At 44.7% G+C, this 14,430-nt stretch overlaps 1 protein-coding gene across 2 annotated transcripts in view; it reads left to right on the forward strand.

The window, feature by feature from the left end:
* The first annotated feature begins 2,533 nt into the window (after positions 1-2,533).
* The window catches only part of PLEKHB2 (pleckstrin homology domain containing B2), a 49,839-nt gene continuing 37,942 nt past the window's right edge, over positions 2,534-14,430 (forward strand). The window contains exon 1 of one of the 2 annotated variants that reach the window (XM_038564803.1): positions 2,534-2,657. In XM_038564803.1, the coding sequence (XP_038420731.1) occupies positions 2,535-2,657 (123 nt within the window). In that variant the 5' untranslated portion in view covers position 2,534. The remainder of the gene's footprint in view (positions 2,658-14,430) is intronic. The other variant, XM_038564804.1, reaches the window with a different exon arrangement.

Consider the following 14,430-nt stretch of genomic DNA (forward strand, 5'->3'; position numbering starts at 1 on the left):
CAGGCAATTTGCTCAAGCTCATGCTTGGGTGGTGGGACCAGGAAGAATTCTAGATGATTCCAATCTTTGAACTGTTTGTTGACTAAGTCACACTATTTTGCAAAAGATTAGATTGGAAGGCATCACAGGATTCCCCACCCTGTATTACTTTTCAGAGAGGAGCTGGGTTAAGACGTGAACTTTTGCCATCAGAGTCTGGAGTTTTGAAGACCATTAACTACTGGCCTTTCCTATAGATTTTTTTAAAGTGTGTGTATGTGTGCGCGTGTAGAGAGAGAGTGCAAAAAAGTTTACATGCAGATGTTAAAAATGAGAAAGCAGTCCCAAAATGGAGATACTTTTGCTAAATTCCACACTAGCAAACCAAGATTTAATACCTAACCTAATTGTAGTTTCAATCTCCCAGGAATAATCTTTAACCAGACAACATGGAATTACCTGGTAAACATAGTGAGATAATCCTCTTGATAGACCCTTACTGATCTCCTTAGGCAGACAACCTTGCCTGAAACAGTGCATTCTTTGCTAATAATTTTCTTTTCCTATCCTTTTTTTCACCTTGAAAAACCTTTCCTTTTCTACAGCTCACTGGAGCTCCTTTCTATTTGATGGATGTGATGCTGCCTGATTTGTGAATCATTGAATAAAATCAATTAATCTCTCAATTTATTCAGTTAAATGTTTGCTATTCACCACAGAGAAGAAAACAAACCTGAACTGTACAGCTTGATAAATGTTTAAAAAATTCACCTTTTAGGAATAGGGTTGTGAGAAGTTCCCTCAGGCTACTTCCCATAAAGGGTACCTACCCTGATCCTAGAGGCCCCACAGGGTCTTAAGAGCATCTTAAACGTTTAGCAGTAAAGATAACTAACGTTTCTACTTTTTCCCTCCAAAAAAAGGAATTTTTTTTTATTTTATTTTTTTATTTTTTTTATTTTTTTAAATTTTTATTATTTATTTATTTATGATAGTCACACAGAGAGAGAGAGGCAGAGACACAGGCAGAGGGAGAAGCAGGCTCCATGCACCGGGAGCCCGACGTGGGATTCGATCCCGGGTCTCCAGGATCGCGCCCTGGGCCAAAGGCAGGCACCAAACCACTGCGCCACCCAGGGATCCCGGAATTTTTTTTTTAAATAAACTTTTAAATAGTCTTTTAAATTTTTTTAAAATTTAAATAAACTTTTTATACTGGAATAATTTTATTTATTTTAATATTTTAAATATTTTATTTATTTGAGAGAGAAAGAGAGTGAGTACAAGCAGGGGGAGCTGCAGAAGGAGAGGGAGAAGCAGGCTTCTGCTGAGCAGGGAGCCTGACACAGGGCTGCATCCCAAGACCTGGGATCATGACCTGGGCCAAAAGCAGATGTTTAACTGACTGAGCAATCCAGGTGCCCCTATTTTTTTTTTTTCTTAAAGATTTTATTTATTTATTCACGACAGACAGAGAGAGAGAGAGAGACACAGGCAGAGGAGAGAAGCAGGCTCCATGCAGGGAGCCCGAGTTGGGACTCGATTCCGGGTCTCCAGGATCACATCCCAGGCCGAAGGCAGCGCGAAACCGCTGGGCCACGGGGCTGCCCAGGTGCCCCTATTTTGGAATAATTTTAAATTTGCAGGAAAGTTAGTATGCTCTTCACTCAGTTTCCCCTAACAATGTTTACATCTTACACAATCACGGTACAATTATCAAAACTAAAAATTACAAGTAATTATGATTAATTAAAATGAAGACTTTATTTGGAATTTACCAATGTTTTCACTAACATCCTTTTTCTGTTTCGGGATTCCACCCAGGATTCCGCATTGCATCCCACATTGACAGCTTTTCAGTGTTCCCTTGTTTTTCATGACTTTGATGGTTTTGCGGAGTAATGATGAGCTATTTTGTGGAATATCCCTCAACTAGGATTTGTCTACTTTTTTTCTCATGGTTAGACTGGCAGTATACTATTTTTGGAAGGAAGACCATAGGAAAAGTGACATTTCATCACATCATATCAACATGACTTCACCAGGCCGATGTCAACCTCATCACGTTTGGATGCCGTTTGTCAGATTTCTCCACTGGAGTCATTCCCCTCTCACACTACTCTTTGGGAGGAAGTAATTATGCAGATTTAGGGGTGGGTCGCTGGAGATTAATAGCCCCTCTGGATGGGGTATGATCTATTAGAATTCTTCTATGGAGAAGACTTCTGTTTTCTCCCCATTACCTTACTTACACGTGGATGGATCCTTACATACTTGTTTTACATCTAAGCTGTGACCTAGTACCACAGACTTCGTTTTGGTGCTGACTTCCCTAGCGAAGTCGGTCCCGGCGTCCTCCCACACGCCTCCGAGATCAGAGCAGTTTTCGTGCATCCCTCACTTCCGGCTCCCCCCCACCCCCCCTTGCCCCTCCACCCTCTCCCCTCCCCACCCCTCCTCCACCCTCTCCCCTCCCTCCGCCGCCACCCAGGCTCCGCCGCGGCCCCGGCCCCGCCCCCGCCCCCACCCCGGGCCCGCCCCTCGGGGCAGGGCGCATGCGCGCGGAGAAGGGTGACGTCGGGCGGCGGCCAGGAAGCAGGCGCGAGGCGGTCGGAGCGGCCCCCGCACGGCGTCCTGCGCTCCCCAGCGCCTGCGTGGGTGCCCGCTGCGGTCCGCAGGTAAACGTGTCGGCCCCGCGGGGGCGCCCCAGGCTTCCCTCTGCTCCCCATCCCCGAGTTGGCTCCTCTAGAGCCTCCCCTGGAGCTGCCCGGCCCGGACCCCTCTGGCAGGGCCCCTCCAGACCCGCCCCCGCCCGCGGTACTCCAGTCCTCCCGCCCCCGGCAGCACCCTCAGGGCCCGCCCCGCCCTCCCCGCGGGGATCCCCGCCCCCTCCAGCGCCGCCAACCCAGCGCCCTCCTGAGGCGACCCCCGCCACCTCGCCTCCCTTCCCGGCGTGGGCCGCCCAGGAGCCCCGGGTAGGGCAGTCCAGCTTCGCGCGGCCTCCGCCTCCCCGGGCCTGGCCCTCCAGAGCCTGCTCTAGGGCCGCGGATTCCTCGGCTGCGGCCGGGCCCAGACCCGCCCAGCGACGGGCCGCTCCAGAGGGGACGGTCCTCGGCCCTCGCCGCCCCCCTCCCTGGAGCCGCGCCGGACTCCTCCCGGCTCGGGTTCCCTCTCGGCTTTCTGGGGCCGGCGCCTCTGGAGCCTTCCCGAGAGCTGCGCAGCCGCGCCCGAGCTCTCCTGCTGCCGCCCCCGCTCCCCGCAGGTGCGGCTCCTCCCCCCCCCCCCCGCAGGTGCGGCTCCCCGCAGCTCCTCCCCGCCACTTCTCTGCGGGCACCGCGCTCCACGCCCGCACCGAGAACGCCCTCTCCTTCAGGAACCCGGACCGCCGTTGAAACGGTGCACTGGCGGGTTTTACCTACTCCTGGCTTTGCAGCGAGTGGGTAGTCTTAGGGCTGTGGTATTACGTTATCTCTTCCCCATTTGAACCTTTCACTCAGCCAGATCGGGAACTCCGGAGCTCGGGGTTTTAATTTTGCGTCCGCACAGAGTCTTGTTTTTACCTTATATGTAGAGTAATTTGCATAGAACAGGCCTCATTAACGTGAACGAAAGTAAGTTTCTGGTTTTCAGGATGGGTAGAGGGAATGTGGTCATCCTGTAAAAAAAATCTAGAGGAACGTAGTTCATTCCCAGCGCCATTGCTCCTGGAGAATCCTTTTTTTTTTTTTTTTTTTTTTTTTAGTGTCTCCTCTGACTAGAACAGGGTGGAGCCCCTGCCCGAGCCCAGAGCCGTTATGTCGAAAGGGAGGGAAGTACCTGGGTCTCCTGATCGGGCCAGAGCTTACTTGTGGCCTTCATTATGTGTCCAGCAGGCCGGGGACTCCAGTATCGGAGTATATGTGATTGTGCATCCCGTCTGTTCATGCCAGCCTGTACTTGGGAGTGAGCATGCCCGGGCTTTACTTCTTGAGTTAGTGATTTTTTTACTTGACTCCCCTCCCCTCTCCCCAACGTACTGATTTATGAGGACAGGAATCCAAAATGTCACAGGATCTCCCTGGCAGACAGCACAGTGAAGTACATGCTCACTAAAGGAGGCTGCAGAGAAGAACCCAGAACCTGACAGAGGCTCTTTACTAGCATATTTTTAATGGTGTTAGCACATCCTGTAAGTAAAATTCCTAATAATCTCAGGGACTGAATTTGTAAAATTTGTTCATGACTGGTAGTGGTATAGAATGAATAGATACCAATCTTCTTGTGATAGTCATGTTACTTCCTGAAGGATAGACTTTTTTTTTTTTTTTTTTACTCCTTCTAGAAGCTTTACTATGCTTCCCAGCTTGCTACCCTGTTAATAATTGGTTTCTTTCTCCTTACTTCTGTCTTTTTCTTTCTTACTGGATGTCTAAAGAACAGTATTAGTGTCTGTAAGTATGAAAAACTGCAGAGTAAACTATTAAACGTTACAAAAAGTGGACTATTCATGTTTTATTGGTCATATGTTTGCATCTGAATTTGATCATGGGGACAGAAAGTTGAACTTTCTTGCCTGTCTAGTGGGTCTCCTCATTGATAAGTGCTTGTATGAAGCTTGCTATTAAGAAATGGTTGCTACCTGTCAGTGGCCAATGCTACAAATGAACTGACCACTAATGATGGGTTACCCAATGCTTGTCCCCTGTATTTAGAGAGGCTTGAGAATTCTTATTGCCTATTTTTTTTTAAGATTTCATTTATTTTAAAGACTTGAGAGAGTGTCTAGACAGAGTGTGCACACACAGATGCAAACATGATGGGAAAGGGCAGAGGGAGAGAATCTTTAAGCAAACTTAACACTAAGTGTGGAGCCCAGCGCAGGACTTGATCTCACACTTCATGAGATCATGACCTGAGCCAAAACCAAGACTCAAGTCACTTAACTGACTAAGCGTCCAGGCACCCCTAAAAATTAAAAAAAAAAATTTTTTTTTAAATTTATTTATGATAGTCACACACACAGAGAGAGAGAGAGAGAGGCAGAGACAACAGGCAGAGGGAGAAGCAGGCTCCATGCACCGGGAGCCCGACGTGGGACTCAATCCAGGGTCTCCAGGATCGTGCCCTGGGCCAAAGGCAGGCGCTAAACCGCTGCGCCACCCAGAGATCCTCTTTTTCTTTTTCTTTTTCTTTCTAGGTTTTATCCGTCTATTCATGAGAGACACTGAGAGAGAGAGAGAGAGAGACAGAGAGACAGACACAGGCAGAGGATAAAGCAGGCTCCATGCAGAGAGCTCAATGTGGGACTCTATCCCCGGACTCCGGGACCACACCCTGAGCCAAAGGCAGCTGCTCAACCGCTGAGCCACCCGGGTGTCCCTATTTACTTTTTTTGAGATGGAGAGAGTGCACACAAGCAGAGGGAGAAGCAGGCTTCCAGCTGAGCAGGGAGCCCAATGCAGGACTGAATCCCAGGACCCTGGAATCATGACCTGACCTGGAGGCAACCGTTTAACCGACTGAGCCACCCAGGCACCCTTGAATTGCACTTCTTAGGAAAAATAATAATTATAGCCATCTCTCCTTTTGGAGCAGCTCCTATGGGGCGCTTTGGGCTTATTATCTCAGTTAATTCTCACACTAACCTTATGAGATAACAGTAATGTCCTGTCGAATAGGTAAAAAAAAAAAGTGGGTCTTGGAGGTTTAGTATTGTGCTCAAAGTCATATGTTAGTAAAAAGGTAAAGCTCAGAACTACCAGATTCCAAAGGCAATATCTTTCTGTTAAATTGATCTCTTTTGGATGCACCTGGGTGGCTCAGTCTGTTAAGCATCTGCCTACAGCTCAGGTCATGATCCTAGGACCCTGGAATCAAGCCCCACATCAGGCTCCCTGCTCAGCAGAGAGCCTGTTTTTCTCTCTCCTGCTGCACCCCCCACCCCCGTGCTTGTATTCTCTTTCTGTCAAGTAAAATCTTAAAAAAAAATTGATCTCTTTTGGATTCAGTGTTTTGTTTTAAAGATTTTGTTTGTTTGTTTTAAGATTTAATTTATTCATGAGAGACACAGAGGCAGAGACATAGGCAGAGGGAAAAGCAGGCTCCCTCTGTGGGACTCGATCCCTGGATCCTAGGATCACAACCAGAGCTGAAGGCAGAAGCTCAACCACTGAGCCACCCAGGTGTCCCTATTTATTTTATTTTAGAGAATGCATGCACGCATGAAGTATGGAAGGGCCAGAGGGGGAGGGAGAGAAAAATCAGACTCCCTGCTAAGTGCAGAGCCCCATGTGGGGCTTGATCTCATGACCTCAAGATCACAACCCGAGCTGAAACCAAGAGTTGGATGCTAAAGCAACTAAGCCACCCAGGCACCCCTGGATTCAGTGTTTTTAAGATAATTTCAGTTCACATTTAAAATAATTTGAATTGTTGAATATGGTTTGTATTTAAAAACTTCCTATAGATTTACTGGCATGTGAGTAATGTGGATATTTTGCAGCTAGTTTGCTGGTGTTTTATTCTCTGGAGACCACGAGCAGGCCTTTTATCTGATGGGTTTTAGTTTATGCAATAGATCTTGCTCCAGGACATAAATAGTGAAATTTTAAATAAGTTGCGAAGTGATGTGGAATATAGCAAGGTAAGGCAAAGAAATATTCTTGTTCCTCAAGAGAGGGATTTGGAGGGGCACCTGGGTGGCTCAGTCGATTAAGCATCTGCCTTTGCTTAGGTCATGATTCCAGGGGCCTAGGATTGAGCCTTGCTTTGGGCTGCCTACTCAGCAAGGAGTCTACTTCTCCTTCTGCCCCTCCCCCTGCTTGTGCTCCCTTTCTCTCTCTCTCTCTTTTAAATAAAGAAACTCTTTGGGGGGGGAAAAGATGGATTTAGTTATGTAGAATGGGAGGTTTAATTTTTTTACAATTTTTTTTTTTTTTTTTTTTTAATTTCAGGGGCACCTGGGTGACTCGGTGGTTGAGTGTCTGCTTGGGGCGTGATCCCGGGGACCTGGGGTGGAGTCCCTTATTGGGCTCCCTGCAGGGAGCCTGCTTCTCCTTCTGCCTAGGTCTGTGCCTCTTTCTCCATGCCTCTCATGAATGAATAAATAAAATCTTAAAAAGATTCCATTTATTTGAGAGCAGCAGAGAGAACACATTTGGGTGGGTGGGGGCAGAGGGAGAGGGAGAAGAAGACCCCCCCACTGGACAGGGAGCCTGATCAGGGTTTGATTCCAGGACCCTAAGATGATGACCTGAGTTGAAGGCAGACGATTAACTGACTGAGCCACCCAGGTGCTCCTTGGGAGGTTTTTTGTTTTTTGCGTTCACTTCTAGTGTATATGTGTTCAAATTTTGACTTTCAAGGGTATCTTAATTTATTAAGTCTGCAAAGTCATTCTTCACAGCTTAATATTCTTCGGTCTTCTGGAATGTTTTGGGCAGATTTTAGTCAGGTGGCTAGTGAGGAAATATAAGTGATAATTGCTGTGTGAGCAGCTCCCATTTCTTGAGTTTTTGTAAATGTCAGGTATTATGCCAAACATATTATTTTACCCAATTGTCCAAATGTCTGTTAAGTAGGTATTGGTATTCTCATTGTACAGATAAAAAAACTAAGGCTTGGAAAAGTTAAGTAACTTGCCCAAGGTTATTTATTATTTCCCAGCCCCTGCCCCTCTTGTTCAAGGTTATTTATAAGTGAGTGAGTCAGGATTTGAACAAGTGTAAAATCTATATTTCTTGAACACATGTTCAAATCCTGACTTTTGTCTCTACTGCTGGTGTCTTTGTGATTTATGCCTTGTTTTCCCCCTAAGTCATTTTAGTTGCATTTCAGGAGGGAGTGGAGTTAGCTGTTTGTGCTCCTTATAATCCATCACTGATGTTGAAAATAGCAAAGCAGTCACTGGCATGGGTAATCTTGACATTACTGGTATATCTTTTGTCTTGGATTCCCATTTTAAGATTACTATTGTGTTTTCTCTCTGAAAATAACTCTCATGTGAATTCCAGTGTTTAGTGACAAGAAATACAGATTTTTACATATCTATGTAATACATCCGTTTAACACAGAGCGAAAAATGAAAAGATGGACGTTTAAAGTCGTGTGGTCCTCCCCCCCCCATTGTTTCCAGGTAATCTCAAGGCAGGGCAGGCTAGCAGGATCTGGGATCAGGAATTGGGCTAGGCTGATGAGTAGCGTACTTCTTGTAGGCAGTGGCATTGAGTGCTCTGTAAGGCTGAGGGGCAGGTAGGCTCAGGGATAATGTCCCTTCCTTCTCTGCTTTGTGGTCAGGATTCAGGAGCTTGGTAGGGTACAGACTCTAGATAGAAAGATGTAGCTGTGGTCTAGCTTAGGTGAGGTGAGTCATTTAAGGAGCAGGTGATAGCAGCTACTTATTTAAGGACTTGTTGCCTTTGGTGTATCTTATTTGTAGTGCCCAAAGTGGAGGGTCTATATTGTGTTACATATTGCTTATGGGTTGGGAGCCAGAGGCTAGGATGCTCTGGCTTTGGAGGCTGAGACTAAGGCTGATGAGATAATATGCTTTCTGTGGTGGTGGTGATACCAAAATGATGCCTTGACAGAAGAAGCTAGTAGGCACAGTTAAAGGACACAGATCTCTTCAGTGGTGTTAAAGAACTTGTTTTCCAGCATTCAGATGAGTGCCCATCTTGCATTTCTGTTAGTTGACAAAATGCCCTGGCCTCAGTCTTCCAAGAAGATGTGCTGTGGTGGGCCCAGTTAGAGTGAGGATCCCACAAGGGGCTTCAGGAAGCTTTTATTGTCATGAGACTTTAATATTTTCTTGGTTCCTTTTGACTTTTCTGGAGACTGTCTTGTAAATGCCTGCACAGCAAGTGCAAGTAACCAAACTCAGTGTATTCCTGAGGGTGTGAATTCAAGGCTTTCTCCTGAAAGTCCTTCTTTTTAATAGTAAATTTTAGGCTGCTTCAAAATCTATTCCTCCAGTCTTCTCTACTGCCTAAGCTTTGTACACTTGAGTTCTTAACTCAGAAGTCCAGACTTTTTGCTAAAAAAGAAATTGTAGCATGTTAGCGAACACAGCAAATATCTCTTCCTATTACCACAATAACCATTTGCATTATGTACTGAGGAGAAGGTACTCTACAAATCAGTGTTTCAAGTTTTTTTTTTTTTTAAGTCTGTCCCGTTGTGTGGAATCTGAACTCACATTGGAACTTGTGTTTTCTCTACCACATTCCATAGCATGTCTGTTCATGCCATTTGTCCATTTCTTGAATTGGATCTGTTGGTTTTTGAGTGTCGATTTAGATAAGTTCTTTATAGATTTTTAAAAAATTTTTTAAAAAGATTTTATTTATTTATTCATGAGAGACAGAGAGAGAAAGAGAGGCGGAGATACAGGCAGAGGGAGAAGCAGGCTCCATGCAGGGAGCCTGATGCGGGACTCGATCCTGGGACTCCAGGATCATGCCCTAGGCGGAAGGCAGATGCTCAACTGCTGAGCCATCCAGGCGGCCCTCTTTATAGATTTTGAATACTAGCCTTTTATCTGATACGCCATTTGCAAATGTCTCTCCTAGTCCATAGGTTACCTTTTAGTTTTGTTGATGTTTCCTTTGCTGTGCAAAAGCTTTTTATCCTGATGAAGTCCCGAGTTTTTTTGTTTTTTTGTTTTTTTGTTTTTAGATTTTATTTATTTGAGAGAGAGTGCGCACATACACATGCCAGCATGAGCAGAGATGGGCAGAGGGAGAGGCAGAAAGAATTTGAAACAGACTGCACTGAGTGTGAAGCCTGATGTGCATCTCGATTCCACAAACTCAAGATCATGACCTGAGCCGAAACCAAGGGTCAGATGCTTAGCCGACTGAGTTACCCAAATGCCCCCCAATAGTTCATTTTGTTTTTGTTTCCCTTGCCTTGGGAGGCATGTTTAGCAAGAGGTTGCTGCAGCTGAGGTCAGAGAGGTTGTTGCCTATGTTCTCCTCTAGGATTTTGGTGGATTCCTGCCTCACAATTAGATCTTCCATCTATTTGGACTCTATTTTTGTGTATGCTGTAAGAAAATGGTCCAGTTTCATTCTTCTGGATGTGGCTGTCCAATTTTCCCAGCACCATTTGTTGAAGAGACTGTCCTTTTTCCATTGCATGTTCTTCTTGCTTTGTTGAAGATGGATTGACCGACCATAGAGTTGAGAGTCCATTTAAGAGATTTGCAAAGATTACCACAAAAATTCAGGAAACTCGTTTTTATTGCTCCACATTTTTACACAATCACCAACTGATCACTACCAGCGAAGTTGTATGACAGCATTTCAGCCAGGTTTTATATTTGTATTGTGACTTGGTAGCTCTCAATAGCTGCTAATAATTTTTGGCCTATTCCCATATATTTTCTTTTTCACATGAAATACAGATTGAGAATTCACCTCATGATAGTAGGGCATTTGAGTATAATTATCCAGGATTTGGCTTGTATGAATACTGTTTTATTAGATGTAAAGATTAGGTGTAACACCACCATAAAGATGTAATGCTGTCTATAACATTGCATCACCTATCTTTTTAATTTATAAGTTTAACCTGTTACTTCTACAGTGTAAGCTACATGAAAACAGGGACTTTGGCTTGGTCACTGCTGTGTCCTTAGTGCCTACAAGACTGAGCTCATATTAGCACTCAGGGAATATTTGTTGGGTAAAAATATGATGGTGTGTGTTTGGAAGGTTTTAGGCTGCAAGGTGTTCTTTTGTTTTTGTTTTTGTTTGGCTACAACTTTTAGGAAACCATTTCAACCCACATTAAATAATTATCTTTTTGCCTAACAGAGAGCCTTGGATTAGGATGGGTTTCCTGGTCAGTGATAGGTGGAATTAGCCCTACAATCAGCTGCCTTTGGGCTAGTCCTGTCCAGTCAGCAGTGAGTGGAATCCAGATCTACTGGGAGATAGGGGAGAGACTGCCTTTCTGTTTCTGGTTTACTTGGGACTGTATGTTTGAGCATCTAATTGGGAGAAAAATGAAGAAAGGTGAAAAACACTGACTTTCTTGGAGATGACAGCATGAGTTGGCAGAAATCACAAGGACATTAGGAACCTTCACAGTATGAGATTTTGGAATGCTGGAGTATAGGATGAACCAAGCTTGTACAGCTCTTTTTGTAAAGGTTTGGAGAAAGGTGAGAATTGGGGATCCCTGGGTGGCTCCGCGGTTTGGCGCCTGCCTTCGGCCCAGGGCATGATCCTGGAGTCCTGGGATCGAGTTCTGCGTCAGGCTCCTTGAATGGAGCCTGCTTCTCCCTCTGCCTGTGTCTCTGCCTGCCTCTCTCTCTCTCTCTCTCTCTCTCTCTCTGTCTCTCTCTTACATTAATAAATAAAATATTAGAAAGGTGATAATTTAGTCATACTTAGAAATGGAAAAATTAAAGGGTTGTGGGGAGACTTGTTTTTTTCAGGTGCATGCTTAAGGCTTTTCTTCCATTTTGCTATCCAACCCTTAAGGAGAATACCTAAAAATGCTAAGTAGAAAACAGTTTGGCCCAAATAAAATCTCCAAATAAGATCTATTTTTTTTTAAAGATCTTATTTATTTATGGGAGTCACAGAGGAATAGGCAGAGACATTGGCAGAGGGAGAAGCAAGCTCCCTGCAGAGAGCCTGATACAGGACTCGATCCCAGGACCCCAGGATCACAACCTGAGCCAAAGGCAGAGGCTCAACAACTGAGCCACCTAGGTGCCCCAAGATCTTTTTTTTCTTTTTTTTTATAAGATTTTATTTACCTGTTTGAGACCGTGAACACAAGTAGGGGGAGGAGCAGAGACAGTGAGAGGGATAAGCCAACTCCCCACTGAGTTGGGACCCTGACTTGAGGCTTCATCCCAGGACCTCAAGATCTCAATCTGAGCCAAAGTCAGACACTTAACTGACTGAGCCACCCAGATGCCCCTATTTTTTTTAATTAAAAAAATTTTAAAAGTAATTCCTATTCCCAACATGTGGGCTTGAATTTACAACCCCAAGATTAAGTGTTGCATGTTCTACCAACTGAGCCAGCCAGGGGCCCCTAAAATCTGTTGATTAAAGAAGAAGGATATAACACATGCAAATTGTTAAATTTAAGTATTAGCAGAAGGGTGTAATAGGACTGAATAGTCACTTTTTTTTTTTTTTTAAGATTTTATTATTTATTCATGAGAGAGAGGCAGAGACATAGGCAGAGGGAGAAGCAGGCTCCATGCAGGGAGCCCAATGCTGGACTTGATCCTGGGACCCTGGGATCACGACCTGAGCCCAAGGCAGAGCTCAACCACTGAGCCACCCAAATGCCCGGTCATCTTTTTTTTTTTTTTTTTAATTTATTTATTTTAGAGCACACATGCTCGATGAGGGTGGGTGACAGGCAGAAGGAGAGAGAGTATCAAGCAGTCTCTGCACTGATTGTGGAGCCTGACGCAGGGCTCAGTCTCACAACCCTGAGCTTGCTACCTGAGCTGAAACCAAGAGTTGGATGCCTAACCAACTGTGCCACCCAGGTGCCCCTAGTCACCTTCTTTTGTGATACATACACAGTGTTGCCTCATTTCTTTGCCCAGAGATACATGTCATTAACAGTTTCTATGATTCCTTGCACAGAACGATTGTGGGTATCAGCACGCTTTGTTCTACATCCTTTTTCACATCTGCATACTGATGTATCAAGTATGGAGGTGCCCTTTGAACTGTCTTCCAATATGGATCACTTTGGTTGAGGCTACTGTTTGGCAGTCTAAGTGATGTTGCCATGGATATACAAATTCTCTGGGTCAAAGTTCATGAACATTTGAAATTTTGATAAATGTCAAAACTTTTACTAGAAGTTTGCAACCGTTTTCATTTCTGCCATTATGCTTACTCCTTTCTGGGTATCGAAGTCTTTGTCATTTGTGCCCATGTGATAGGTAATATCGTTAACTTGTGTTTTGAATTTTGTCTTTTGAATTGAAAGAGAAATTGAGTATCTTATGAGTTTATTGGCCGTTCATGTTTCTTTTCTTGTGAACTACCAGATGATTGTCATTTCTCTTGTTTGTGAGCTTTGTACATGAAGGGAATTAGCTCATTGCTGCCATATAGTTGTAAATGTTTTTTCTTAGTCTTTGTCTTTTTGACTTTTTTTGCCACTCAGATTTTTATTTTTATGGAGTTAAATTTTTTTTTAAATATTTTATTTATTCATGAGAGAGAGAGAGAGAGGCAGAGACACAGGCAGAGGAAGAAGCAGGTTCCATGCAGGGAGCCCAACATGGGAATCGATCCCGAGACTCCAGGATCACACCCTGGGCTGAAGGCAGGTGCTCAACCACTGAGCCACCCAGGCGTCCCTGGAGTAAAATTTATCACAGTTTCTCTTTACTTCCTGGTATTCTACTCTGACTAGGCTACTCTACCTATTGACACCAGTGCACATGTATCTGCCTGGGCTATGTTAAGTCCACTGGGCACCCCAGGTATAAAGCTGAGGCAGGATGCTGGGCATGTTAGGAGAAGCCACACATCCTTGACAGAGTTAAATCTTAGTGTTCCTGGCCTGTGTTATTTCTGTTGAGTGGCGTTTACATTTGGTAAGCTGGGCAGAGTATTGAGGCCAAAGTCTGGAGTGGGAGGTGGCGGTGGTGGGGAGGAGGTGGGGTGAGGAGTTGTATTGGTCCCACTGAAGAGGTATTAGGTAAATGCCAGATGGCTGGTGAGGTAGAATGGCTTTGGTCCCTCCTTCAGGTGACACAGAAAGGGATCAGGATGGAGAGTTAGACCAGATGGCTGTGATTTGGTGATATAACAAGAAATATGTGAACTTCTAAAACCCCTGCAATTTCCTGATAGAGGTGCTAAGATTATCTTGTTATTCATAATAAACCCTTTTCAACCATACCTAAGTTTATGCACATGAGATTGCTCTTGGTAGGTTCGTAGATAACTTTAGGATAGGGCTAATTGCCAGGGAAATCAACCTTGCGATTAGAAGGCTAGAGCTTTCAGCCCCATACCTAGACCAGCCGGGATGGAGAGAGGCTGGGGATTAAAGTTCAGTCACCAGTGGTCAGTAATGTAATCAATCATGCCTACCTAATGTAATCTCCCTTAAAACCCTTAAATGCCAGGGTTCTAAGAGCTTCTGGGTTAATTGATCACATAGAAGTGTTCAGAGGGGGTGGTGTGCCTACAGAAGGCATGAAAACCTTCTGTAGTTTTACTCATACTTTACTCTGTGCATCTGGCTCCTCATGAGTTGTATCTTTTTACAAGAAACAGGAAATAGTAAGTAAAATGCTTTCTTGAGTTCTGTGAACCATTCTAGCAAAATTATCAAATTTGAGGATAGGCTATGGGAATCCCCAATTTGTAGGTCAGAAATAGCTCTGGACTTGTTTCTAAAGTGGGAGCACTCTTGTGGAACTGAGCCCTTAACCTGTGAGGGCTGATGCTAATTTCAGGTCAGAATCAA

The sequence above is a fragment of the Canis lupus genome, chromosome 19 (assembly GCF_011100685.1).
Source record: "Canis lupus familiaris isolate Mischka breed German Shepherd chromosome 19, alternate assembly UU_Cfam_GSD_1.0, whole genome shotgun sequence".
In the NCBI taxonomy this organism is placed as follows: domain Eukaryota; kingdom Metazoa; phylum Chordata; class Mammalia; order Carnivora; family Canidae; genus Canis; species Canis lupus.